Source organism: Meles meles, chromosome 4 (genome assembly GCF_922984935.1).
Source record: "Meles meles chromosome 4, mMelMel3.1 paternal haplotype, whole genome shotgun sequence".
Taxonomy (NCBI): Eukaryota; Metazoa; Chordata; class Mammalia; order Carnivora; family Mustelidae; genus Meles; species Meles meles.
In genome coordinates this window covers 19245925-19268790 of record NC_060069.1, presented here as the reverse complement: position 1 = coordinate 19268790, position 22866 = coordinate 19245925, and the positions used below count along the sequence as shown (strand labels likewise).

The 22866-nt window shown below is 41.6% G+C and overlaps 1 protein-coding gene across 11 annotated transcripts in view; it reads left to right on the top strand.

Annotated features, from left to right (window-relative positions):
* THRB (thyroid hormone receptor beta) overlaps window positions 1–22866 on the top strand; it is a 372214-nt gene that overhangs the window by 292151 nt on the left and 57197 nt on the right. For 10 of the 11 annotated variants that reach the window (XM_046003102.1, XM_046003101.1, XM_046003097.1 and 7 more), the window contains one exon: window positions 7882–8142. The exons of the other annotated variant lie outside the window; for it this stretch is intronic. In XM_046003102.1, the coding sequence (XP_045859058.1) occupies window positions 7882–8142 (261 nt within the window). The remainder of the gene's footprint in view (window positions 1–7881; window positions 8143–22866) is intronic. 11 annotated transcript variants of the gene reach the window in all.

Sequence of the window (22866 nt, the reverse complement as noted above, 5' to 3'; positions counted from 1 at the left end):
AGAGAACAAGCACAAAGGGGAAAAGAATTCTTTCACCATTTCCTATTTCCCACCAGGCTGTGGAGAGGCGGGAGGGGGCAGTGGAGAGTGGCTGAGTTTAATTCAGTTCCACGCAAGAGAATGAGTGTTCAGTCATGTGCCCAGTCTCGTGCCGCCCCCTAGGGCAAACAAGCAATGCAAACAAGCCACGGTTCCAACTACCAACAAGCTCATTGATCTAAACAGTTGAATGCATAATTACATATACTATAACACCTTCTAAATAGAAACAGGAATCCGATAACTTCCCTCCATGCTTAAAATGACAGGAAAGATACCCATCTCTTGGTATTGGAATGCAAGTTAGACAATGTATAAAAATCACTTAGAATGCTACTTGGCACATAGTAGGTGCTCAGTTAATAGTAATTTTTATTTATGGTGCCTGTCTACTAGGCTGGCACATAGTAAGTGCTTGGAAAGTTTAGCTGTCATTATTATTATTACTATTTTTGTGCACATAAAGTACCTTGTGCCTAATAATAAACATAGTTTCCTTCCCTTCTCATCCTCCTTAGTCATAATTCCTGTAGAAGCCAGTAGCCTGGAAGGCTGCTCCCCAGCTGTGATCCACACCCGCTGTGTCTCACAATGACCAGAACATTCTACTCCACTTTGCAGGCTTACATTTTAGAGAATACCAACATAGTAGCTTTGGTCAGTGTCAAGGGCCATCCGGGTCTTCATATTGGGAATGCAACATACATCAATAAGATCTCAGAAGCAACGTATGATTACACATTATTGGAACAAATAATAAATATTTTTCAAAGGAAGAAGAACTCACCACTGACTAGAGTAAAGGCAGCTGTGCGGCTAGAACCCAGGCTGAGCCAGAGGTAGGGAGAGGGTTTCAAATGTTTGTGTTGGTTGAGAGAAGGAGGGAGTATAAGGATGGATCCTCCAGGTTCCTGCGCACACACTGAGAATTGTGGATTTGCTCTCTGTAGTACTTGGTGTAAGGCAACACTTCGAGAACTTTTGGTATTTCTGCTCCGTGGTAGTCCTTGTGTATATGTCGGCGCTTGGAATCTTAACACCAACGCTGTGAGGGATTTTCACACTAGTTTACTCATGGGACTCAGTAGTCATGTAACCCTTCCCTCACAATCCTTGAGAGTAGTAATAGTGAATTTCCTTTAAAAATAGTCAACAATTTGACTTTTCTCTAATTTGGGAGAAATCTCCCCCAAATATTCCAAATTCATGAGTCTCGTGGCTTCCACTAAGCAAGTGCTGCCCCAAAGGCCTTCAGAACTACCACTGGCAAGGGAGACACTGCAACCTGGGCCACTCTTGGAGATTTCCAGGCCAGGCAAAGCCATCCTAGAGGATCCCAGGGCACCAGCAAGCAAGTCAGCAGCCTGCCCTCTGGTGACTGGCTCACCCGTCCCAGATGACAAGAGGATATTACTATGTCAGAGGGTCTGAAATGGTGGCATTGAGACACCCACAAGCCATACTCTGGTGTCCCGTGTGAAGCTCTCACCACACCTGTCATTTAGAAGATGGGTTTCATGGGAGAAAAATGCCACAGTAAAAAATGGTGGGTTTACGCTGTCCGAGGACTGGGAGGAGCACAGTCATCTACCTGCTCTTCCTGTCCTCTCTAGGCATAGAACACAGTTCAGGCCGTGCTGCAGCACCTGGTTATGACCAAGCTCCCTTTGTTGCAGAACAGTGATGCCAACCAGTTCTGGCCTACTGGCTTTTGGGTAGAGCACATTATTGCTCGGTGCAGAGAAATTCCTGTGTAGCTCAAAGTCCATGTGCGCTCTGTTTAGCTTCCGGAGTATTTTGACCTGTCTATATTATGTTCAATTGTTTCCAAGTAATATTTATTCAGATCCTGTTATATGCTTCAAGCTGTGGGAACTGAGAGATGGAGAAGTTGATCAGAGTCCAATAGAGGGGGGAGAAAAGTGTGGATACCATTGACATAATACAAGGAAAACGTGCTGAGTTCTTTCCTTACAAAGGAGATGGAGATAAGTATTAGAGATATTCTGGAGGGAGATCCAAAGAGGTAGAGCGATTTGCCCAAAGTCACACAGCTGTTAAATGCCAAAGCCAGAATTTGAACCTTGACTAGAAGAGCCCAGATTCTTATCCTATCCTGCCTCTAAAAAGCCAAACTTTTCATTTTTCTCCTGCAGTTTTGAGAAGATAATAGTGGTAGTAGAAAATCTACATTGAATTGGTTTTCATAGTTTTGAATTCTCTTTACAGCTCACCAGTGGCTTTTGGATAAGAAAATAGGCATCGAGTCTGTGCCTAGGAAATAGATTTCTCTCTGCAAAGTTACCGGATTATTGGGAGAAATGAGTAACAAGGGCAGAGGGGAGACAACAAGGGGCTGAGGCACAGGACAGGCTCAGTGGGATGGACTAGGGGTAAATCCCTTGGAGCATTTCAGGCCGCAGTAAGGCCTTAGGACCTCATTCCAATATTGATGGGAAGTCATCAGACGATTGTAAGCACCAGAGAGACATGTTCTGAAATGTACTTTGAAAGCTCACTCTGACTGCTCTCTGAACAATGGATTGTAGATGGCTCAGAGTGAAAGCAGGCAGACCAGTTGCGAATATAAATGAGTAACTGAGAAAATTGAATGGGACAATAAACAGAGTTGATAAAGAACTTTAAAGAACTGATAAAAATGATAGCTATGAATAGGCTAATGGCTACTTATCAAACTAAGGCAAATAACGATAATGCATCCGTTCACAGCACAAAAGGTGTGAGAGAGCAGATGCAGTGCTTTCTCTAACTTTCAGATCCTTGTAAATCAAGCAGGGTCTCACTCTGGACTTCCTGGATGTTCAGGAAGATGAATCAAACTGTCTAGTTCAGTACTTGGCCCTTAGTAAATGCTCAGCCAAGCATTAGTCTCACCTTCCATGCCACTCCACAAATAAAAATCAGTTGCTAAGTACACAGTCTGAGAATTCGGCGAAGCTAAAACTTATGGGTCCCAGTAAAAAATTAGAATGGAAATTAGAGACATCATGCTAATAGCTTGAGCTATCCACTGATAATTCTACAAAGCATATTGTACACACATTCCCCTAATATAGAGTGTGGTTTGGGGTCTCAATGCCTCATATTAACGGCCTTTAATGCAAATTAAACACTCTTATAATAAGTGCTACGAAATCCCAGCCCGCTCAGCTGACCCTCTCTGACCACTTTATCATAAGCCTATTTCCTTTGCCTTAGCGTGTCTCTGAGGTATCAGCTCGCTTTTGTGTCCTGAGATACTTGAATATTTTCATATAATTCTCCCTTTTTTGATGGACAGATTTCTTTTCTATCATATTTAATGAAATTTCCAGAAATAGGCTGTATGTAGTTCTGTTAATGAGATTTAGGTTTCTTTCTTTTTGGAAAGTAACTTTTCTGATCGGGGTTGTGTCATGCAAAGCCAAAAGAATTATAATCATACAAGACAAATTCAATCGTTCAATTCCAAACTCTCTTGACAAACAGGAATTTTAGTAGCAGTTCACATGTCCCTATCTAGTTATTTCCTTTAATTTTGTTATTAATTTACATTATAACTGACAAATTGGCTAATTGTCTTCATGCCTAGAATTACGAAGCATTAAAAGCCAGGTATTAGCTGGGATCCATTAAAGAGCAAAGGATTCATACTTCATGTGAATAACAAGGTATGATCATTTGTAAACTCCTCCTTTTAAAAAAATGTATTTCTGTTACTAGGCACACTGTGTCCCAGGTAATGCCCAGACTACAGAATTTTTAGGTGAACATTATTTACATCCATACCCCCAATCTATAAGAGAACATCCAATTCATATCTGACATTTTTATTGAAATAGAGTTGACACACAATGTTACATTAATTTCACGTGTCCAACATAGTGATTTGGCAAATCTACATTTTCTGCTCTGCTCACCCCAAGTCTAGCTCCCATCTGTCACTACACAATGTTATTATAACACAAATGACTATATTCCCTGTGCTGTACCTTTTATCCTCATGGCTTGCTCATTCCATAACTGGAAGCCTCCCACTCTCCTTCACCCACCCTGCACCCTTCTCTCCTCTGACAACCATCAGTTTGCTCTCTCCAATTTATTTCTTTGAGCATAATATCCTCTAGGTCCATCTGTGTTGTTGCAAATGGCAAGATCTCAATCCTTTTTATGGCTGTGTAATATTCCCCTGAGGTGTGTGTGTGTGTGTGTGTGTGTGTGTGTGTGTACACCTCTTCATTCATTCATTCATCTATTGATGAACCCTTAGGCTGCTTGCATATCTTGGCTATTGTAAGTAATATATTGTACTTATATCTTCTCTAATAAGTGTTTGTGTTTTGTTTAGGTAAGTACCCAGTAGTGGAATTACCGGATCATATGGCAATTCTATTTTTAGTTTGTTGAGGAACCTCCATACACTTTTCCACAGTGACTGTACCAGTCTGTATTTCTACCAACCATGCATGAGGGTTCTTTTTCTCCACATCCTCACCAACACTTGTTGTTTCTTGTGTTTTTTATTCTAGCCTTTCTGACAAGTATGAGGGGTTATCTCATTGCAGTTTGACTTGCATTTCCCTGATGATTTTGATGTTGAGTATCCTTTCATAATATCTGACTTTGAAATCTTCACACAGTTGTTCCCAAAACTTTGATGAATTGTTTAATTATAAAGTGAATTTACTTCAAGGCTGTGTAAAACATTAGAGCCTAAGAAGGACACTGTGCCCTAATCTGAAACCTGCCAGTACTTTGTTTTCCTACCTTCAATTTTCTTAACCCTGTGGATCTCAAACTCTCTTGGGGGTCAGAATCATCTGGAGAACTTAGTAAAGGTACAAATGCCCCAGGCCCATCCCACTTCAATAGGCCTAGTCTTCTGTGTTCTTTAGTAGTGCCTTAGGTAACTGTCATTCACCAACGTTTGGGAATCACTGACTTCATCTTAATACTTCAATCTCTCTACAAAGAAACACTTCATTCATTTAGGTTTGGGGACAACCAAGAGACACATTTCAAGGATACCCTTGAAAACCAGTCCTGCCAAGTAAACACATGGGGAGGTAACTTACAGTTCTGCTCAACAAGAGAATCCTCAGCAGGCAGAATTTAAGGAGCTCAGTATAGTGGGTATCTTATCCCTCCTGGGAATGGAATAGGAACTGTATGTGTCTTCCTCATCTTGGAAGGATAAGAATCAAGAATCCTCCTTAAATAAAATCCTCTTGAGCTTTCCCATGACCCAGCCAAGACTTCTCAGTCCCCTGGTTTCCCAGCACTACCCAACCAATAAACCTGCCAGTTAAGCAGCCAAATATCATTATCATGAATGGAATTACAGACAGTAATTATGAGCCTTAAATGCCTCCCATGAATGAAGCCCTTTCCCCCAAACCATCTCAACTTCTCTTCTTAGGAAAATAGAAGGCAATCCTATCTCTTGTCTCACCCCAAGCATAACCTCCTTTGCTTAGAAAAAAAATATATGCTCTTGCTGGCTCAGGGGACATGCTGAGCAAGCTTCAATAGGCTGTGCTTTAAGGAGGACTGTCCCCTTGGGCGGACTCCCTCCAACATCTCTCACCCAAGCATGGCCACTAGAGCTCCTTTCGCTGGGGAGCAGTGACTACTGACTTTGGCAATATTTCTTAATTTCTGTTCCATCAGGGAAGTTAATATCAAATTTTAAGAATTTCTGCAGAAAAATAAAATGTTGGAGGCTTTACAAAGTAGCGTGATAACTTTAATGTTACTTAAAATGGAGCTTTACAGGATACGGTTTACCAAGGATTTAAAGAGTCCCTGAAAATAAAGAAAACATCATAGAAATGTGCAGGGTCAGAAGGCTTTGCATGTCTGTAGAAATAAAGTGAATCCCTTCAGGCCCAGAATTAACTCTTGCATTCAGTAGCTTTATATTTGGCTCATGGTTTAGCTCACACCCTCATGGGTAATAAAGTTGAATGGATTCTACAGAGATATGTTTAATTTGAAATGCAACACAATATCCCAGGGTTTTAATCTGTTGTTTTCTTTTAATGGAGAGGGAGAATAGGTGCCTGTAATTGCACCAGTAGCTGGCTGTGGCTGAGTCCAGGGTTTTTGATTCGCCATGCAGTGAATAATGCCATATAATCTCTGAAGAGAAAGAACTCATGACCTCACACAGTCCCTAGCATAGCCATTTGCATAGGGTGAATATTCAGGGCTCTTCTCTGAAAAGATCAAATGTTATATCCCAGAGCTGTCACATTATAGAATTTTTTTTTTTTGCATGGATTTATTGCCTCCTGGCCATGTTATTTCAAGCCACAGCATTGCCATTTACAGCAACAAAGAAATCATGGATTGATTATTACTTTGTAGTCATTGTTCACAGTCTCCTCGTGGAGTAGAAAGGGAGTGTATGTGTATTAGAATTTCCACACACTAGCCTGAAGACTCACAGGGCAAGTGCAGCCTCCAAAGTGACTGAGAGTAGATTACACTTTTAGAGAAACCATCCTAACCAACAACAAAAGACAATTAGTCATTTACAGAGGGCGCTGACGAAAACCTAAAGCCCTCTGAGCCCTTGCATTAAATAATTTAAAAGTCATTTTAAATGTTGGAAAGGCAGCTTGAAATTCCCAATACTATGCAGATCAGGATGGACTCATCTCTCTAATATGGATATCTTGGCTTCTTTGGTGATTTCAGCAGAAAGGAAAATTCACCCATAAATTATAGTCTTTCAATCACTGTATATGATCACTTTAAAAGGAGAACACTATTTATATTTTATATTTCTCATTTTGACAGACAGTAGCCTAAGAATTTCTAGAAATATGGATGACCAGATGGACTATGGTTTTTAATGTATATACACATATACAAATATATACATTAGCCTGCTCATTTTTGCTCTCCACCTTATAGTCATGTACAGTAAAGATATTCAGGGAAGTAAAATTTGCCACAAGGGAAGGTCAGGGTAAGAAAGTTTACATTATACTATTGCACTAGATTATATTCTTCCATTTCTTCTTGTTTTCTAGAGGGTAGATCTTCAAGTCTCTATAAATTAAATAGAAAAAAAAAGCCACAATATACATGAATAATTCACTCCCTATACCTCAACTAGTGAGATTCAGGACTTCTCATTCTATCATTAAGGCTATTAAAATTTGCCGCCCCCCCCCCCCCCCCACTAAAGCACTGCCTGCTCTCCTTCATTGGATCTCATTACCAATTTGGAGCTACATTGAAACATTTACAAATTTCTATCTGAAGATCCAGTCTCCTTGTATCCAGGCCATTAGGCGTAGAAGGTTGTAGGGAGGACTGAGTTGTCACTCCCTGAGGAACCACGTGAGCATGTCCCACTTAAGTAACAGGGTGCCCCTCAGGTCAGCCTGTGATAAAGCCCAAGTCAAACAAGGCTGGATCCTGGATGTTTTATGACCTAAGGATCTAAAAAGTGTTCATGGCCAGCCCTGACCCTCAAGACCTCAAACGCTCGTCTGAGCAGTCACATAAATTGATGTAAACTTGCTCTTGGGCCATTTTGCTGTGGAAGCCTGGCTGGCGAAAGTACAGCCTTTCTATGGAGGAACTAATGTCTTTCTAGGCACTAAAAATAAGGGGGAATGTGTTGATTACTCCGACAGGCAATCCAACTGTGGTGGCTAAATGCCCAAGGCTGACAAATTCTGCATCTTATCACTGCCGTCAAGTGGAGGTGCATGTGAACACTGTCAGCCCCAAAGAATTGAGAAACAACTTGCCTTCCAAAACGGCAACTCAACAAAATCTTGACAATGCCAACAGCTCGTCATCTCCTGTTTTTCAACCCTCCAGAAAATGGCCTTCCAGCCTGGGACAAACCAAAGCACTGTCCAGACCGAGAACACGACTGGAAGCTAGTAGGAATGTCTGAAGCCTGCCTCCATAGGAAGAGCCATGCGGAGAGGCGCAGCGCATTGAAGAATGAACAGTCGTCACCACATCTCATCCAGGCCACTTGGACTAGCTCGATATTCCATCTGGACCATGACGATGTGAACGATCAGAGCATCGCAAGTGCCCAGACCTTCCAAACGGAAGAGAAGAAATGTAAAGGTAACCTGATTTCTATTAGATCATAATATCCAGTGTTTCAACAAGCAAAGAAAGTTTCTATCGTCGCTGTGTGCTCAGATCCATTTATTCCGATGTATGGTGTCCATGTGTTTTCCCCAACTGTTGTGTTTGCAAGGTTTCTTTATCCCCCAATCTTCTTTTGAACATAAATAAATGAGTCCCAAAGGAAAGCAGTTAATTTCAGTTGCATGTTGCGTTGGACACTTGGGGAGAAGACATTTTTATTTCTCTAATTAGCAGAAGGGTTGTTAGTTTTGGCTTTAACTCTGTTTTTGCATCTGAGTAGAAACAGACATTGCTATCGTTCTGTAGCTACTTGCTTTGAAGTGTGTGTGTGTGTGTGTGTGTGTATGTGTGTGTGTGTGTGTGTGTGTGCGTGCACGCACGCACATTTCTTTTCCCAATTGTGCCAGCAGCTAATGGGATCTCAAAGACTACCTTTAACCCAAATAGACAATTCACGCTCAAAAGAGAGGTTTTAAGTTGTTTTCTTTTACTCATTCAATCCTGTGTCATCTTCCTGAAAGGCAAGATTATGGTGTTAGGAGGTTGTCACCTCATAAAAAATGTGTTAAACTGGCCTAAGTTCCTGATTGCATTAGATTTAACTGGTCTTTACCTCAGGTTGCCTCTCCCGACAGATGTCTTTGTGCTGATCGCTTTATTGTCTTAGGGCTCCCCAAAATGTTGCTCTGTAAATTCATTTGTGTTTTTAAATGTCTACGTTCCTGTGACTTTCCATTCTTTTTCAATTTAGCATAGAGAGAAAATAAGGTCTTTTGGTTTTTCTTGAAGGATTTGGACTCGTGATAAAGCTTTAAATTGTGTATTTGGAAATCTGGCCATTACTCACCAACATACATTAATGAAAGTTTGTAAAGACTTCTCTGTATGAGCCATGAGAGACTTCTGCATACTGTTCTAACTGGAACATAAACCATGATTTATGCATCCTGTCAAAAAAGTGCTAGCACTTTAACTTTTTTGAAAACACATCAAAAACTCCTTGGAACTACCATTTGACACAAGAAGTTGAGTGTGTAGACTGTTTCAGTTGGAAACAGGATTGCTTAAAAATAATAAAATAGTGACATGAGCTCTGATTTGAGTGCAGTCAAAACTATACATGTTCTCTTTGGGAAGATTTGTGTTTGAACTACCTGTCCCCTTTGTTATTTGGGAGATTTGAGAAATTGAAAAGCATATTTAGAAAAAGAACAAAATGCTTTTTTTTTAAAGAGCATATGAGACGTGTGTGTGTCTGTGTGTGTGTGTGTGTGCAAATTTGTTTGAGATATAATTGAGACTTAGTTTTAGAATTTGTAACCAAGATTGTATCTTCAGATTTTATGAGCTGGCATCAAAACCACATCAGTCCTGGGTTTTTAGTGAAATACCAACATGAAACTATAGTGTCCTCATGATCTAAGAAAGTCACAAACTAAATTTGATTCATTTACAGCTGGTGCCTATGTTCACTCATTTGTTCATTCATTCATTCATTCATAGGATCCACCTATGTCTCTACCATTTATAAGAAATCTTGGCCTTGCATCCCCAAAGTTCCTAATATGGTATACTTCTTTTGTTGTTACACCTTGAAAGCAAAAAGAAACAGCCTTGGGTCTATTTGGACCCAAGACCCTGACTATAAGTTCAGTGTTTAAAACCACAAATTTCGGCTAGAATCCTAGCCCTTTCACTCTGTCCTTGAGCAAACTTTTGTGATTGTTGATGGAATTAAATAAGATAATGTATTTAAGCACACATTTAATATAGTACCTCTCCTAAGGGCTCTCTAAATAGCAGCTATCGTTATTACTGTGATCAGTACTATTAGCTATGCATCATTAAGTCACATAAATTCCTTGTGCTGCACTGTGTGCTTGGTAAGGAATGGAGAATAAGGGGCCAGGTGAGTACAGGCTAGGGCATGATGTTTCGGGGTGGATTCGAGTTGCTAATCCATTTTGCATTCATTCAGCTCTCCTTTGCTAAAAGTCAGAGAACTGTTTAATAAGAAAATATAATTATTACATTAAAGTCCTTCCTTAAGATTCTAGTATTAAAAGGAAAACAACTAAGGAAAACTCTCTGGCAGTTTCTAGAGTAACAAGCACTGTTCATCTTGGCATGAACGTGAGACAAGGGCTTGGTTCAGCATGAAAATGCCATGGGAAAGCCTATGCTGTCATGGCCCATGACTTTATAAATTGAAACTTACTCATTCACAGTGGACATCTATATTCCGTGAGGCATCAGGGAGGCCTTTATAAAACCCCGGTGAGGACAGTTCTGTTTGGATCCCCACTTACACCAGGCATGTATTTCCTGGCTCTCTCTGTCCAGCCCCCAGGCATGCTCGATATCTCAGGCCTGGCCTACCATTCCATGCATTCATCCCATCGTGTTCATTAAGTGCCTACCCTGGGTAGGACATCACCCTTGTTGTCTGAGCATGAAGCAATAGCATCAAGGCCAAAAGTACATCCAAATCGCCCTATTTCAAGGACCCCAAATGGACTTTATAAGAACTAAATGGCCCTGAAGGATACGAAAGTTAAGGACCTGCAGTGCAAGAGCCAAAAGAATAAGTTGCCTGCTCGAAGTGCCACAGTAAGCCCATCTCTCAGGTCCACGATCTAGCCGGTGCAGATCAGCGCACCTCAAGATGTGGTTTGTGAGTGGGTACCCTCCTACAAATTGTTATCGGCCCTCTCTATTGATGCAATAGAGCTTTAGAAACTTTTACAGCCGTGTAGCGCTGCTGCTGACTTTCAAACACATTATCGGCGGACTCACCTCCCTGAACAGGGTCTGGAGCAGTCGAGAACTGTCAGACTTGCCTGGTGAGTCATGCATGGCCAGAGCTCGGTAAAAGTCTTGCGCAAAAGAGCTGAGCACCGCACTATCATGGACCAGATATTTTCTAACATGGTCCTTCCGTTCAAATAATTTGAGAAATCACTGATCCATGCTTTATATAATTCTTGATGTTTTTCTTTTGGCTTCTATTTGGTCCATAGTTAATGTTGGGTTTTCAGTTTGAGTCTGAATACCGCCTTCATTTGAATCTGCATATGGCTGGGCTTCTCCCTGCTACAGTCACTCTAAAGAAATTAACTGGTAACACATTTAACTGGAAGGAGAGCTCTGGAGACCTACCCACAGTTCCAATCGGCTCAAGTACCAGAGACCATTTCCAACCAGCAGCGAGGGACCCCAATGCGCCCGTCTATCTCCACACTACACCTCCCCTGGAGTTTCTGTCACAGTCCGAGCTGATTGCTCAGCCATGAGGACCACATCCTACTGCTGCCCACACCTCCTTTTCTCCCAGAGTCTGAAACAATGTATTTGGTGGTGCTTAAAGTGCACCCACCCATGGCCCTAGAGGCATCGGGGGCTTGTTAGAAATGTAGAATCTCAGGCCGCACCCCAGAATGCTAAATTGGAAGCTTTGGAAAGGAGCCCAAGAATCTGTGTTTTTTAACCAGCCCTCTGTGTGATTCTTAAAAACCTGAATATCAGAGTAAATGCCTGAGAACAGACACCTAAGCTCTTAGTATAAGAAAGGGCCTGCCACCTAGTGGTCACTCAGGGAATGTGCATTTTTTTCCCCCTCCTTGACCGCACCTAGAGAGCTACCTAAGTCGCCTTTCTGGATCTGGCTTGGTTAGGCCCGGTTTATCTTAATTGCCAAATGGATGTTCTGTTTAATAACTCGGCCTGGTAACACATCCCTCGGGTACTTGAACCCTTCAGAGAATCCCACCCTGTTTGGCGAGGGCCCTGATCCTCCTCTAAGTACTTGCGAGGCTCCTGCATGAAGACCTCTCATGCCTTCCAGAACTTCTCTTCAGTTCCACAAGGATGGGTCCTAGTTAGATGCATGCACCCTTGTAGCTGGACCCAGATGGTCAGGCCTCTGTACTTGGATGTTTGTGCTCAGTGTCAATCAGGGACTTTTTGATACACTGGAGCCCAGTAGGAGAAAAAAGGCAGGAGGGATTAACCCACCTCCCTGAATGCACTGGAAAAAAGGTGGGCAGCAATCCAGTGACCTCACTGAATTTCCTCTGTAGGCCAGTCCTGTGTTTACTACCAAGAGAATTGAGTCTTAGAGCCTAGGAAGGCAAGGAGGAAAAAAAAGTCAAAATAATTTTACTAACAAGTTATTTTCTCTCATTTTAAAAAAACCTTCCATGTTCTGTACAAAATTGAAAATGTATCAAATGTTCAACAAAATAATTTCTAGAAATAATTTCTATTTCCATCCTCCAAAGACAAGAGGTGTTAAAAATCTTTATTATATTTCAGTCTCTTTTCTGTGCGTATCTATTTTTTATAAACTTGGAATCATACGAGGCATGCCATTTTTTCACCAGTTTTTAATGATTAATGACATATCATGAACATTTTCCTTTGTCATTAAGTATCCCTCCGAATCCTGACTTTTATTGGCTACAAATTATCCCTGCTTATAGATATGGGGTAATTTATTAAGCCAGTCCCCAAGATTTAGACAAGTTAAAGTAATTTTTAAAACAGTATCTTATGTCAGTAAAGGGGCAGACTATTAACTCATGCTCTTCGTAAGGAGGAAAAAAATGAATCAAATCAATGATGACAATTTTAAATGATATATAATTCTCATTTACCAAAATAACAAAGTGTTCTAAAAATGAGAGATGTAAAGCCAAGTCATTGTATGCATTATAATCCTTCAAGCTAGACATTCACATTTTCAGCGGGTGATCGCTATCTTTGTCCTTAAGTAAAATACAAGGACATCTTCAGGTAAATGAGTATTTTAGAAGGTTGGGGATTAAAAAGCTTGAGCCCTTCCACTAGTATGACCATCTGCTCCATCCATCTCCACTCTCCACTCTGCCCGGACTCGCCATACATCAGGGTGTGCGGTCCCAGCTGAGAGCGCCCGTGTGATTCATATACCTCAAGGGCACTCTACGAGCCTTAGCCATCCACAGGAGAACAAGTGCTCTCCACCAGCTTCTGGTAGATGCAAGAGAGCTGTGTGATTTGATACTTCAGAGGCAGGAAAGAGCACCCGTGAGTAGACCAGGACAGACAGAAATAGAGGGCAAGAAAAGAAAGGAAAGCAATCAGCTGGAGTGGAGGGGAGGAAAAACTGGCAACAGGACAACGGCAAAGGAGGCAAACATCAGGAATTCAAGGCTCCTTTATCCGACGTCAGTTCTCACTGAGATACAGCATGAGCCGTGGATGGACCGCAGGCTTCCCAGTGTCCCAATCTGGCAGTGTCTACCACAACATAAAACGCAGATGGGTTTTGACCCAGCCATCCCTCTTACAATACTCTGTTCCACAGAAATGCTCACGGGGACAAAGATCCGTGTTCCCCTGGTTTCTTTGCACCTTTGTTTTTGTTACTGAAAAATCAGTAACACTCCAAATGTCCATCCACAGGGGAATGTTCGAATATACTATGGCATTTCTAAAGGATCCACTGGAAGAATAAACAGGTTCTTAAAAGGAGGTGCTTTTAGGAACACCAAATTGAGACACTACCATGCACTAAGTATAGTGGGATCCCAATGACAGGTTTTTATAAATATGTTTCTGTTTATTTATTTATTTATTTGAGAGAGCGAGCGAGATCACAAGCCAGGGGGAGGGGCAGAGGCAGAGGGAGAAGCAGACTCCCTGCTGAGCAAAAAGCCCCATGTGAAGGGCGGGGGATCCTGACTGAGCCACCCATGTGCCCCTCCCATTTATAGTTTTAAAAATCTGTGTCACTGTGCATGCACAAATGTGCATAGACAAAAAGGCCCGGATACACATCAACCTGTGACGCCAGGTGGCTTAAAAGGGAACGAGGAGAACAAAGGATGCCAATACTAACCCCGTATACAACTGCGCGCAAGATTTCTGTACAATAAGAAGGCATTAATATTAGTACCAGGTGCAGTTTTCGTTAAAAGTTTAAGCTCCTATGCTTTGTAGTCAGACAGACTTAGGTGGACTTCTTGCTCTTAAATAGACCCGCTCAGGGCAGGTTTTTTTTAACCTCTCTGTCTCTCAATCCCCTTCCTTTTAAATGGGGTCATAACATCTGGCTTTCAGATTTGTTGTAAAGACGAAAGATCATGTGTGTAAACATTTCATGGCATAGCGCCCGCCACTTAGGAGAGACAACATGATAACTGTTCTTAGAATAGAAACATCCTCTAGCCTCGGGCTCCCCTTCTCCAGTGTTTGTCGCCCTTTCTGACCTTCAAACACACTGACAACCACATACACATAAACGAAGAGAAGCAAAACAAAAACCACATGCGCAGCTATGGCAGAGGCATAAACAATTGAAGGAAGAGTCCACGGCCACAACCAAGAGAGTTTTCAAACCCGGTCAGTAATGACAAATTTAAACAAGAAACCCAGAAAAGTATGAAGGAGCCGAACGGGACTTTGAATCCTGGCAGTCTGGCTCTAACACTAGAGCTCGTCATCATTTAATGTCTCGTGACGCAGAAAGGCAAGGAAATTGCAGGCACCCCAAGGAAGGAATCTAAGCCACAGGGAAAACACTGGTCTACACTCAGAAGAAGGTGCGGGGCAGTGAGACCTGGCGTGAGAGGAGCCGTGGACTCCTTGTCGTACAGTCCAAGGCCAAATTTTGGCGCTGCTCTTACCGGCCACTGAGCCTTGAGCAAGTCTCTCCTCCTGCTGGAGCCTCAGTTTCCTCAGCTATAAAATGGGAATCTTCTCTCACAGAATTGTGGAATTCTGAAGCTTGGAAAGATGAGAAGCCGATTGGGTGTTAGGGATATAGACGCCCCTGCCACCCGCCCCCCCCCCCATGTGACAGTAACCACTAAGCAGATTCAGACAGACTGAAGTTTCTAAACCTGGGAATATTACGGACACAAGGGGGAACAGATACAATAGCCAAATCCCTTGATGCTTCCAACAGGTAGTTTTCAGACAAAATAGGGTACGAGGCGGGCGGTTAACTTGTAAGAGCTGGCATTGAAAATTTACTGTTGGGAGAGTCAGCCTTACGAAGACATCATACGTGGCCACTGGAATTCAAAGCCTTTCCCTTGTCCAGACATTTCCCACAGGTTGCCCTGAATTCTCTGTGGTCTTTCCAAATGCAAACCTCCTGACTGGATAGCTTGTCAAGCCTCTAGCATCTCCGCGTGGATGAACGGGGTCGGATTCTTTCTCCCTTCACAGGGTCCATAACACCAATGGAAGGAAGAGAATGGAAGGAGCAGGGAAGGGGTGAGGAGAGCAGGGAGTGAAGGAAAGAGCGAGAGAGAATAAGAGTCAGGACTGCCACAGGCCACTGGCCACTGTGCATGCTGTCAGGCTCTGTGCTGGGCAGTAGGAGTGGCGTTTACCCACAGTGAAGTCTGTGACGTGGCGCTCTAAAGACAAATGTCACCTTGCCAAGAAAGACACTGAACACACATGTTCCGGTCAGATTTGGACATGTGTGAATGCACGTTGATCCAGGGCCACCAAGACATTCCAAGGTTGGTAACACTATAATGTAGAATGAAATCTGCTAAAATAGAATTTAAATGTTCTCACTGAAGATACATCTATGTGTGGGTGTACATACACACACATATATGTATATGTACACATATACACACACATACTGTATATATTTGCATATACAATATTAGATACATTTATATACAATTGTATATATAAAATATCCAAGGTGATGGGTGTGTTAATTACCCAGATGGGAGAAATCCTGTCACAGTGTATGTATACATCAAATCACCACAGTGTACACTTTAAATATTTTACAATTGTATTTGTCAATTTTACCTCAATAAAGCTGGGGGGAGAAAAGTATTTCAAGAATCCTCAAATTACAGAGCTGGTCTTCTGCTTTAAATCCTAGGAATGTTCCCCAGCACTTGGTAGGCACATGGGGAATATTGAGAACAGAAGACCATGGTTTGGCTCTCAGGTCTGACATTTACCAGGTATTTAACCTTGGATAAATCACTAATTCTCTCCAGCAAGGAATGTATTCAGAGATTAATTGCCCATAAAAACCCAAGGACATTAATCTGCAATTCTATTTTAAAGTACCTCTCTAATGCAATAACTGTATTTTCCCTTGGTGGGAAAAAGCAGGACAAAATAGATTAAATTAGTACTAATCCCCCAAATCTAAACTGTGATTATCAGAAAAACATAGCAGCTCCAGGATTAATTGGGCAATCAGTCGCTTTTCACCGTCTCTTTCAGTGGTCTTAACCTCTCTTGTTGTACAGCTTCCCCCAGGAACAGAAGATTTCAGGCTATAAAGACGCCCATTCTCAATTCCCCAGTAAGTCTGGGCTTCTAGAACCCCTGTCAGCTTCTGGAAACATATGCATGCTCCCCAATAAGCCTATTCCTCTGGCAGTGCTGGTGACCAGTATATCCTCCCCTCTCCGGGGCAGAGGCTCTGGGTTTGAGTTCTTCTGGAGATGCAGAGACTCCACACCAAGGGAGCCTGCAAACTAGCGACATTGCAGGGGCGCCTGGGTGGCTCAGCAGATTAAGCGTCTGCCTTCAGCTCAGGTCATGATCCTAGGGTCCTGGGATCGATAACTGCATCCAGGTCCCTGCTCAGCGGGGTGCCTGCCGCTCCCATGTTTGTGTGCTCTCTCTCTCTCTCTCTGACAAATAAATAAATAAAATTTAAAAAACACAGTGACAGTGCAGACAAAATAGTCAAGTACACTGGGAAGCCATTTCACTTGTATGTATGACCTGTATGGACACACAGATGGTTTCTCTCTGTAGTTTGCTATGTGGCTGATACTAATATGAGCTATATTTTGAGATCAGTTTTTCAGGTTCTGGACCAATTCAGCCACCTTGACTTGAACTGAAATAAATATGATCCCATTTCTCTATCCACACTGCAAAGATACCAGAAATCCAAAATCAACTGAGCTTTGGAAATGAGAGTCAGAAATCCTCCATGAGCCAAAGCCATCCTCCCTGGCATTGACCTGATACAGAATTATTATCTTTGGCAAATCTCTGTCCCCATGACATTTGCCAATATTGACTTATACAAGGGACTTGACTTTGTTAAACTTCACTGCTTCTTAAAACATAGAACTGTATTGCAAATATGACAATTTAATTTGAATGTCTATACTGTGAAGTGAGTTGGCATTTGAGTTTGAATACTGTGTGTATGTTGATGATCTACTAGTCTAGATGGCAGTATTTGGTGAGTGGCAAAGTTGACCCCAACCATCTATAGTTACCCCATAACATGCAGTTTATACAGGCCATATTGTCCTAAGTCCAGCCTCAGGCTTAATAAAAAGATACTTGTTTTGCTCTTTGTTTGCCTAGATCTGGAAAGAACTTCTTATAATAAGCCTAAGATATAAAACTAAAGGTCAAAAATGTGTAAGTAAAAGAAGCTCCTGCCCTTTAAGGGAAAAAAATACATGTTAATTTTTGCAGGAGTTTCAACTGAATGGTTTCCAAGGAAACAGGTATCTGCAATGGGCTCATCCCATTTAATATTTATAGCTGAACATAGGGAATAGTGCTTTCTTATTATCCCTTTCTGGTTACACATGATATGCTCATTCTTAAGTTTCCTTTGAAGTGATCATTCTATGTTTGAGTCTTATTTCTTCCAAACAGGGGAAACAAATGTCTATACTATGATTTTTTTGAAAAAGAAGAAGCTTTGCAATATCAAGAATATAAGCATGGTGACCACGACTAAAAGGAAAAAAAATTGCAGCACTAAATCAATCTGACACACTTTTCCTAGGTGAATTGAGGGGGGTTTGATTTTGTTTGTTGTTTTATTGCAAATTGGCTTACCTTTTTAGCTGGTTCCCGCTTTTAAGAGTTGAACTAGAAAAACGAAATTGGTAGAAAAGAACCGTCTTCAACTTTGAGTGAGCTGTATGTTTTATTGGAAGATCTGCTAAGGCAAACCTGTAAATTCCATTTTACCTGTGATTTTAAAGTACTCTTCGCTTTACCGAAAAGTTGGAATAATACAGAGAACTCCCACGTCCCCTTCATCTAGACTCACCAGTTATTAACATTTTGCAACATTTGCCTTAACACAGTGTGTGTGTGTGTGTGTGTGTGTGTGTGTGTGTGTGTGTGTGTGTGTGAATGTATGTCTGCATTTGTATATGTACAGATTATTTTTTAGGATCATGTAAGAGTCAGTCACAGACATCATACTCATTGAACTCTAAAACTGTAGAATGTCCCTTAAAGTCAAAGAAATTCTCTTAGAAAACCATGGTACAGTTCTCAAAATCAGGAAGTTTAACATTGACGCCTACTATTATCTAATCTAGAGACTATATGGAAATTTTACAAACTGTCCCCTCTCCACCCCCTGTCCCTCCAGGAGGAGAGGTAGAGGCTGAGACCAGGGCCAGAGAAAGGACTGTCCCTGGAGACTTCCGTGGGTGTTATCCCTCCTGACAGCGCTGCTCCAGGCCACCACCACAGGTTCTGGTTCTGGTCCAGGACCCAGGCCAGGATTATGTATTCCATGCAGCTTTTGCATCTCTTTTGTCTGCTTTGATCTGTAACGGAGGGTCATGACCATTCTCTTCATGACATTGATATAGTTGAAGAATGAAGGCCTGTGATTGTGTAGAGCCTCCCTCAGTTAGGGTGTGACTGATGTTTCCTCATGATTAGAATCAGATTATGTATTTTTGGCAAAAAGGCTAAAAAAAATTGTCATATCCCATGATGTTTTTGTTCCTATAAAAATTTAAGTGTGTGATTCAGAAATGGTTTGCAGTCTTCCAAACCGCCTACATGTTCGTGTGAGGAGTTTTCTATTATATTGATGAGCTCGTTCATTATCTCACGGGGTTGGAAGAAAGTGTATTTTCTAGAAGCCCACTTATTAAGCAGCCATTCAGTAGCCTAAGGATGAATGTCTCAAGAGTTGAAGTTATTTGTTTCTCTGTCACCCGGGAGAGTTTTAAGGCTGGAACAATAGTATGATACCTCCCTGGGGGACACCTTTCTTTGTAGCAGGGACACAAAGCAAATTCTCTGCGATCTGAAGGCCCCTGAGTATAACATATAGATGCTGCCTCTTTATTCACTTGCCATGCTTTAACTGGGCCTTCTTTTCTTTTCCATAATCCAATCCTATTAAATGACAAAACAATTGAGATTGGAATGTACCTTCAGTTAATCTTGATATCTACTATGTATCTTTCTAGATTATTTTGATATTTGAAATAAAATGAAGAGCTTCAATTCACCATTTCTAGATGTGGTTCTCAGGGTGCCAACATGAAGTAGATCCAGTGTTTGAAAACACATTTACAAATCCTCTTTTATTCACGTTTTCCGTGAAGGCCCCATCCAAATATCACTTCCTTTGTGCTTGTTTCTCCATTCCCCCTCAGAATGAATCATTCCTTTCCTCACGCTGTCATGAATTATTACTATAGTAAAGCACCTATCGGGCGTACCTTATCTTACTACAGCTTCGGAACACGCCTGTGGAATTCACCAGAGGTTGAGATCATCTTGATTTATACCAAAAGTGTTCTTAAGTGTATTCTGTGTGCCCCGTCTGCATTGTGTGTTGAGAATAGAAAGTTCAATGAGACTGCTGCCAGCATGGGGTTTCCAGACAGACATGTCGGGCGAGCTTTGGGTCTAGACTTGAAATGCGCAGCAACTCTATTGACGGCCACATAAGAATGAAAATTCTGCTGACTGACTGACATTTGCCTTAGAGAAGAATAATAAAGAATTTAACTTGGGCTGTTTCAGAAGCAGGAGTTCCACTTCACTCATCTTCACTTAACACGTGGAGTATCTGGTGTGTCAGATCCTGTCTTCTGCTTGTTGATACGTCTGTTTACTTGGGTTGCCAATCTCAGCGGAAGTCCCTGTCATCCTCCCGTATGTGGTATTGATCTCTAAATGATGTGAACATTTAAATTTTTTATTTTGATCATCAGTTTTAATTATCTCAGGCTATTTGTAAGCCCACATCTATTTTCATGAAGTTTGATTAAGATACAATTTACATACCATAAAATCCCTCTGTTTTAGGTATACAGTTCCGTAATTGTTAGTGTATTTACAGAGTTCTGCGGTCATCGCCACAATCTTATTTTAGAACATTTCCATCACCCCAGAGAAACTTGCAGCTGACTTGCCGTGACTCTCCCTTTCTGTACCCAGTCCCTGGCCATCACTCTTCTACTCTCTGTCCCCACAGATGGGCCTTTACTACACTGCACAAAAACGGAGTCACACAACAGGACCGGCATTCTTTTTTTTTTTTTTAATCTTTTTTTTAAGGTTTTTATTCATTTATTTGACAGACAGAGATCACAAGGAGGCAGAGAGGCAGGCAGAAAAAGAGGAGGAAGCAGGCTCCCTGCTGAGCAGAGAGCCCAATGTGGGGCTCGATTCCAGGACCCTGAGATCACGACCTGAGCCGAAGGCAGAGGCTTTAACCCACTGAGCCACCCAGGCGCCCCAGGACCGGCATTCTTTTCTTGACATGTTGTTTTTGAGGTTCATCCACATCGTAGCATGCCACATTACTTTGTCTGAACTTTTTACCTTTCATTATTCTTCATAGAATTTTTAAATATAAGTGTAAGAATGGAGCCTTTAATGAACAAAGAACAAATCTTTTGAAAACGACATCAATTGTGGCAGAGACTTGATTTTGCACTAGTTGTTCTTAAAGGTGAAAAAGCAAAGTATAATGCAGATGACTCAATCATTCATTCATTATTCCTATTATTAGGGAAATTTGTTTTAAAATTAATCTCTGTCATGTTATTCTGGAATAAAGAAAGTATACTATAGCTGTTAAATGTCAAAACCATTCCACTCAAACAACCACTCAACTTTTCAAATCAAGTCCATCAGTGTGAATTACAATGAAATGATCGTCTGAACACATTAAACTAAGTCAAAATGGACCTACTTGCTTTCATTAATTAAGGAGTACATAAAATGAGGGGCTATATGATATTCATGCAAAGCATAAATGATATTCATAAAAACATAAAATATTGAAGAAGTTTTTTTCTAGAGATAGAGGGAAATATATTGATCAAAATAAATATGTAAAGAGGCATTAAATTAAGCTCATCTTTGGAAAAACAGATAAATCATTATAGTGATCTTGAATTTGTGTCAAAACCTATTAATAATTTTCTCTGAGAAAAGCAGTGTGGGGAAATGGGACAGGCAAGTTCTAGAATAGCAAATCAAGAGCCAAAATCTCTATACTAAGATCTTCCCTTGGCAGTTACGTAAGGTGAAAAAACCAGCCCCGCAGTTTCCACTCTGTAAAATGAATGGAAATATCTTCACCACCAGTAGTATTGTTTGGTTATGACAATAAAATGCAATAGACCTCGTCATTATTACTTAGCCAATGTTCCAATTAAAGTTACACCAAACTGAAACTTTATTGTATGCTTTTTAGACTATGATGCAAGCATCGTTAGAGTATATTAGCCACTCAAAGTTTGCTTTTGAATCAAATGTTCATTCGTGGAAAAGAGTGAACATTCCCATGTTGGTTTAGAAAAGAGAAGAATTTGATGCTGATAACATTGGTCTAAAATGTATTTCAGGGGGCACCTGGGTGGCTCAGTGGGTTACTGCCTTTGCCTTCGGCTCAGGTCATGATCCCAGGGTCCTGGGATCGAGCCCAGCATCGGGCTCTCTGCTCAGCAGGGAGCCTGCTTCCCCCTCTCTCTGCCTGCCTCTCTGCCTACTTGTGATCTCTGTCTGTCAAATAAATAAATAAAAATCTTTAAAATGTATTTCAGAAACCTTACTTCTTTTTCAAACCCCAACTGTAAGGGGGTTAGTCTGCATTTGCTTCTGTATACATACATTTTTCTTTGGTCTAGATCCTGGTTCTCAAACTTTAGCCCTGATTCTGCATCAGAATCCCTGGGAGGGCATGACCCCACTGCTGGCCTCAGCCGGGAGAGGCTGCTTCAGTGGGTTTGGGCAGGGCTGGAGAACTGGCATTTACAAGAAGTTCCAGGAGATGCAAATGCTGCTGGCTCAGGACCCTTTTAGAACCACCGGCCCAAGGCTTGCTGAGTCTATTTCACACTCTTTGTGGAAGACTACAAAGGCCTGTTTTCTTTGTCCCACTCATTCTGTAAGTTGATATATTTCACCTAGTAGAAAGCTACCGTAACTGGGTCTGTGGTCTCTTGTGCATGACTGTGCCAGGACAGCCGCTCCACCTTCACGAAGTAAAACACCACCTCCAGACCTTAGGCCTAGAAAGAGTGTCCAAGTTGAGGAAGCCACCAGGACTGCGCTGTGAGAACGTCCTTCTCCTCGGACAGCTCTCAGTTCAGTTCCTGGGGCTGCTTCCAACATCTTGGGCCCCAGGAGTGTCTTGTTCCCACTTCAGTGTTCCCATCAGGGCCCTTTCTTGCCCAGTGCACCCAGAGCACCATTCATTCGCCTTAAACCAGTAAACCATGTTGTCACTTTTTCAAGCATATTTTTGTACAAAGGAATTCTGTTTGGTGACCGACTGCAAACAAAAGCCTCCCCTCAGTATCCTTTCATAGAGCTGTAACGGGCTGGCACTATCAAAAAGCTTTTATCAAATACTAAAGGAGAAAAAAGCAAATTAGAAACAAAGTCAGAGTACAAATTGTTTGAAAAGAG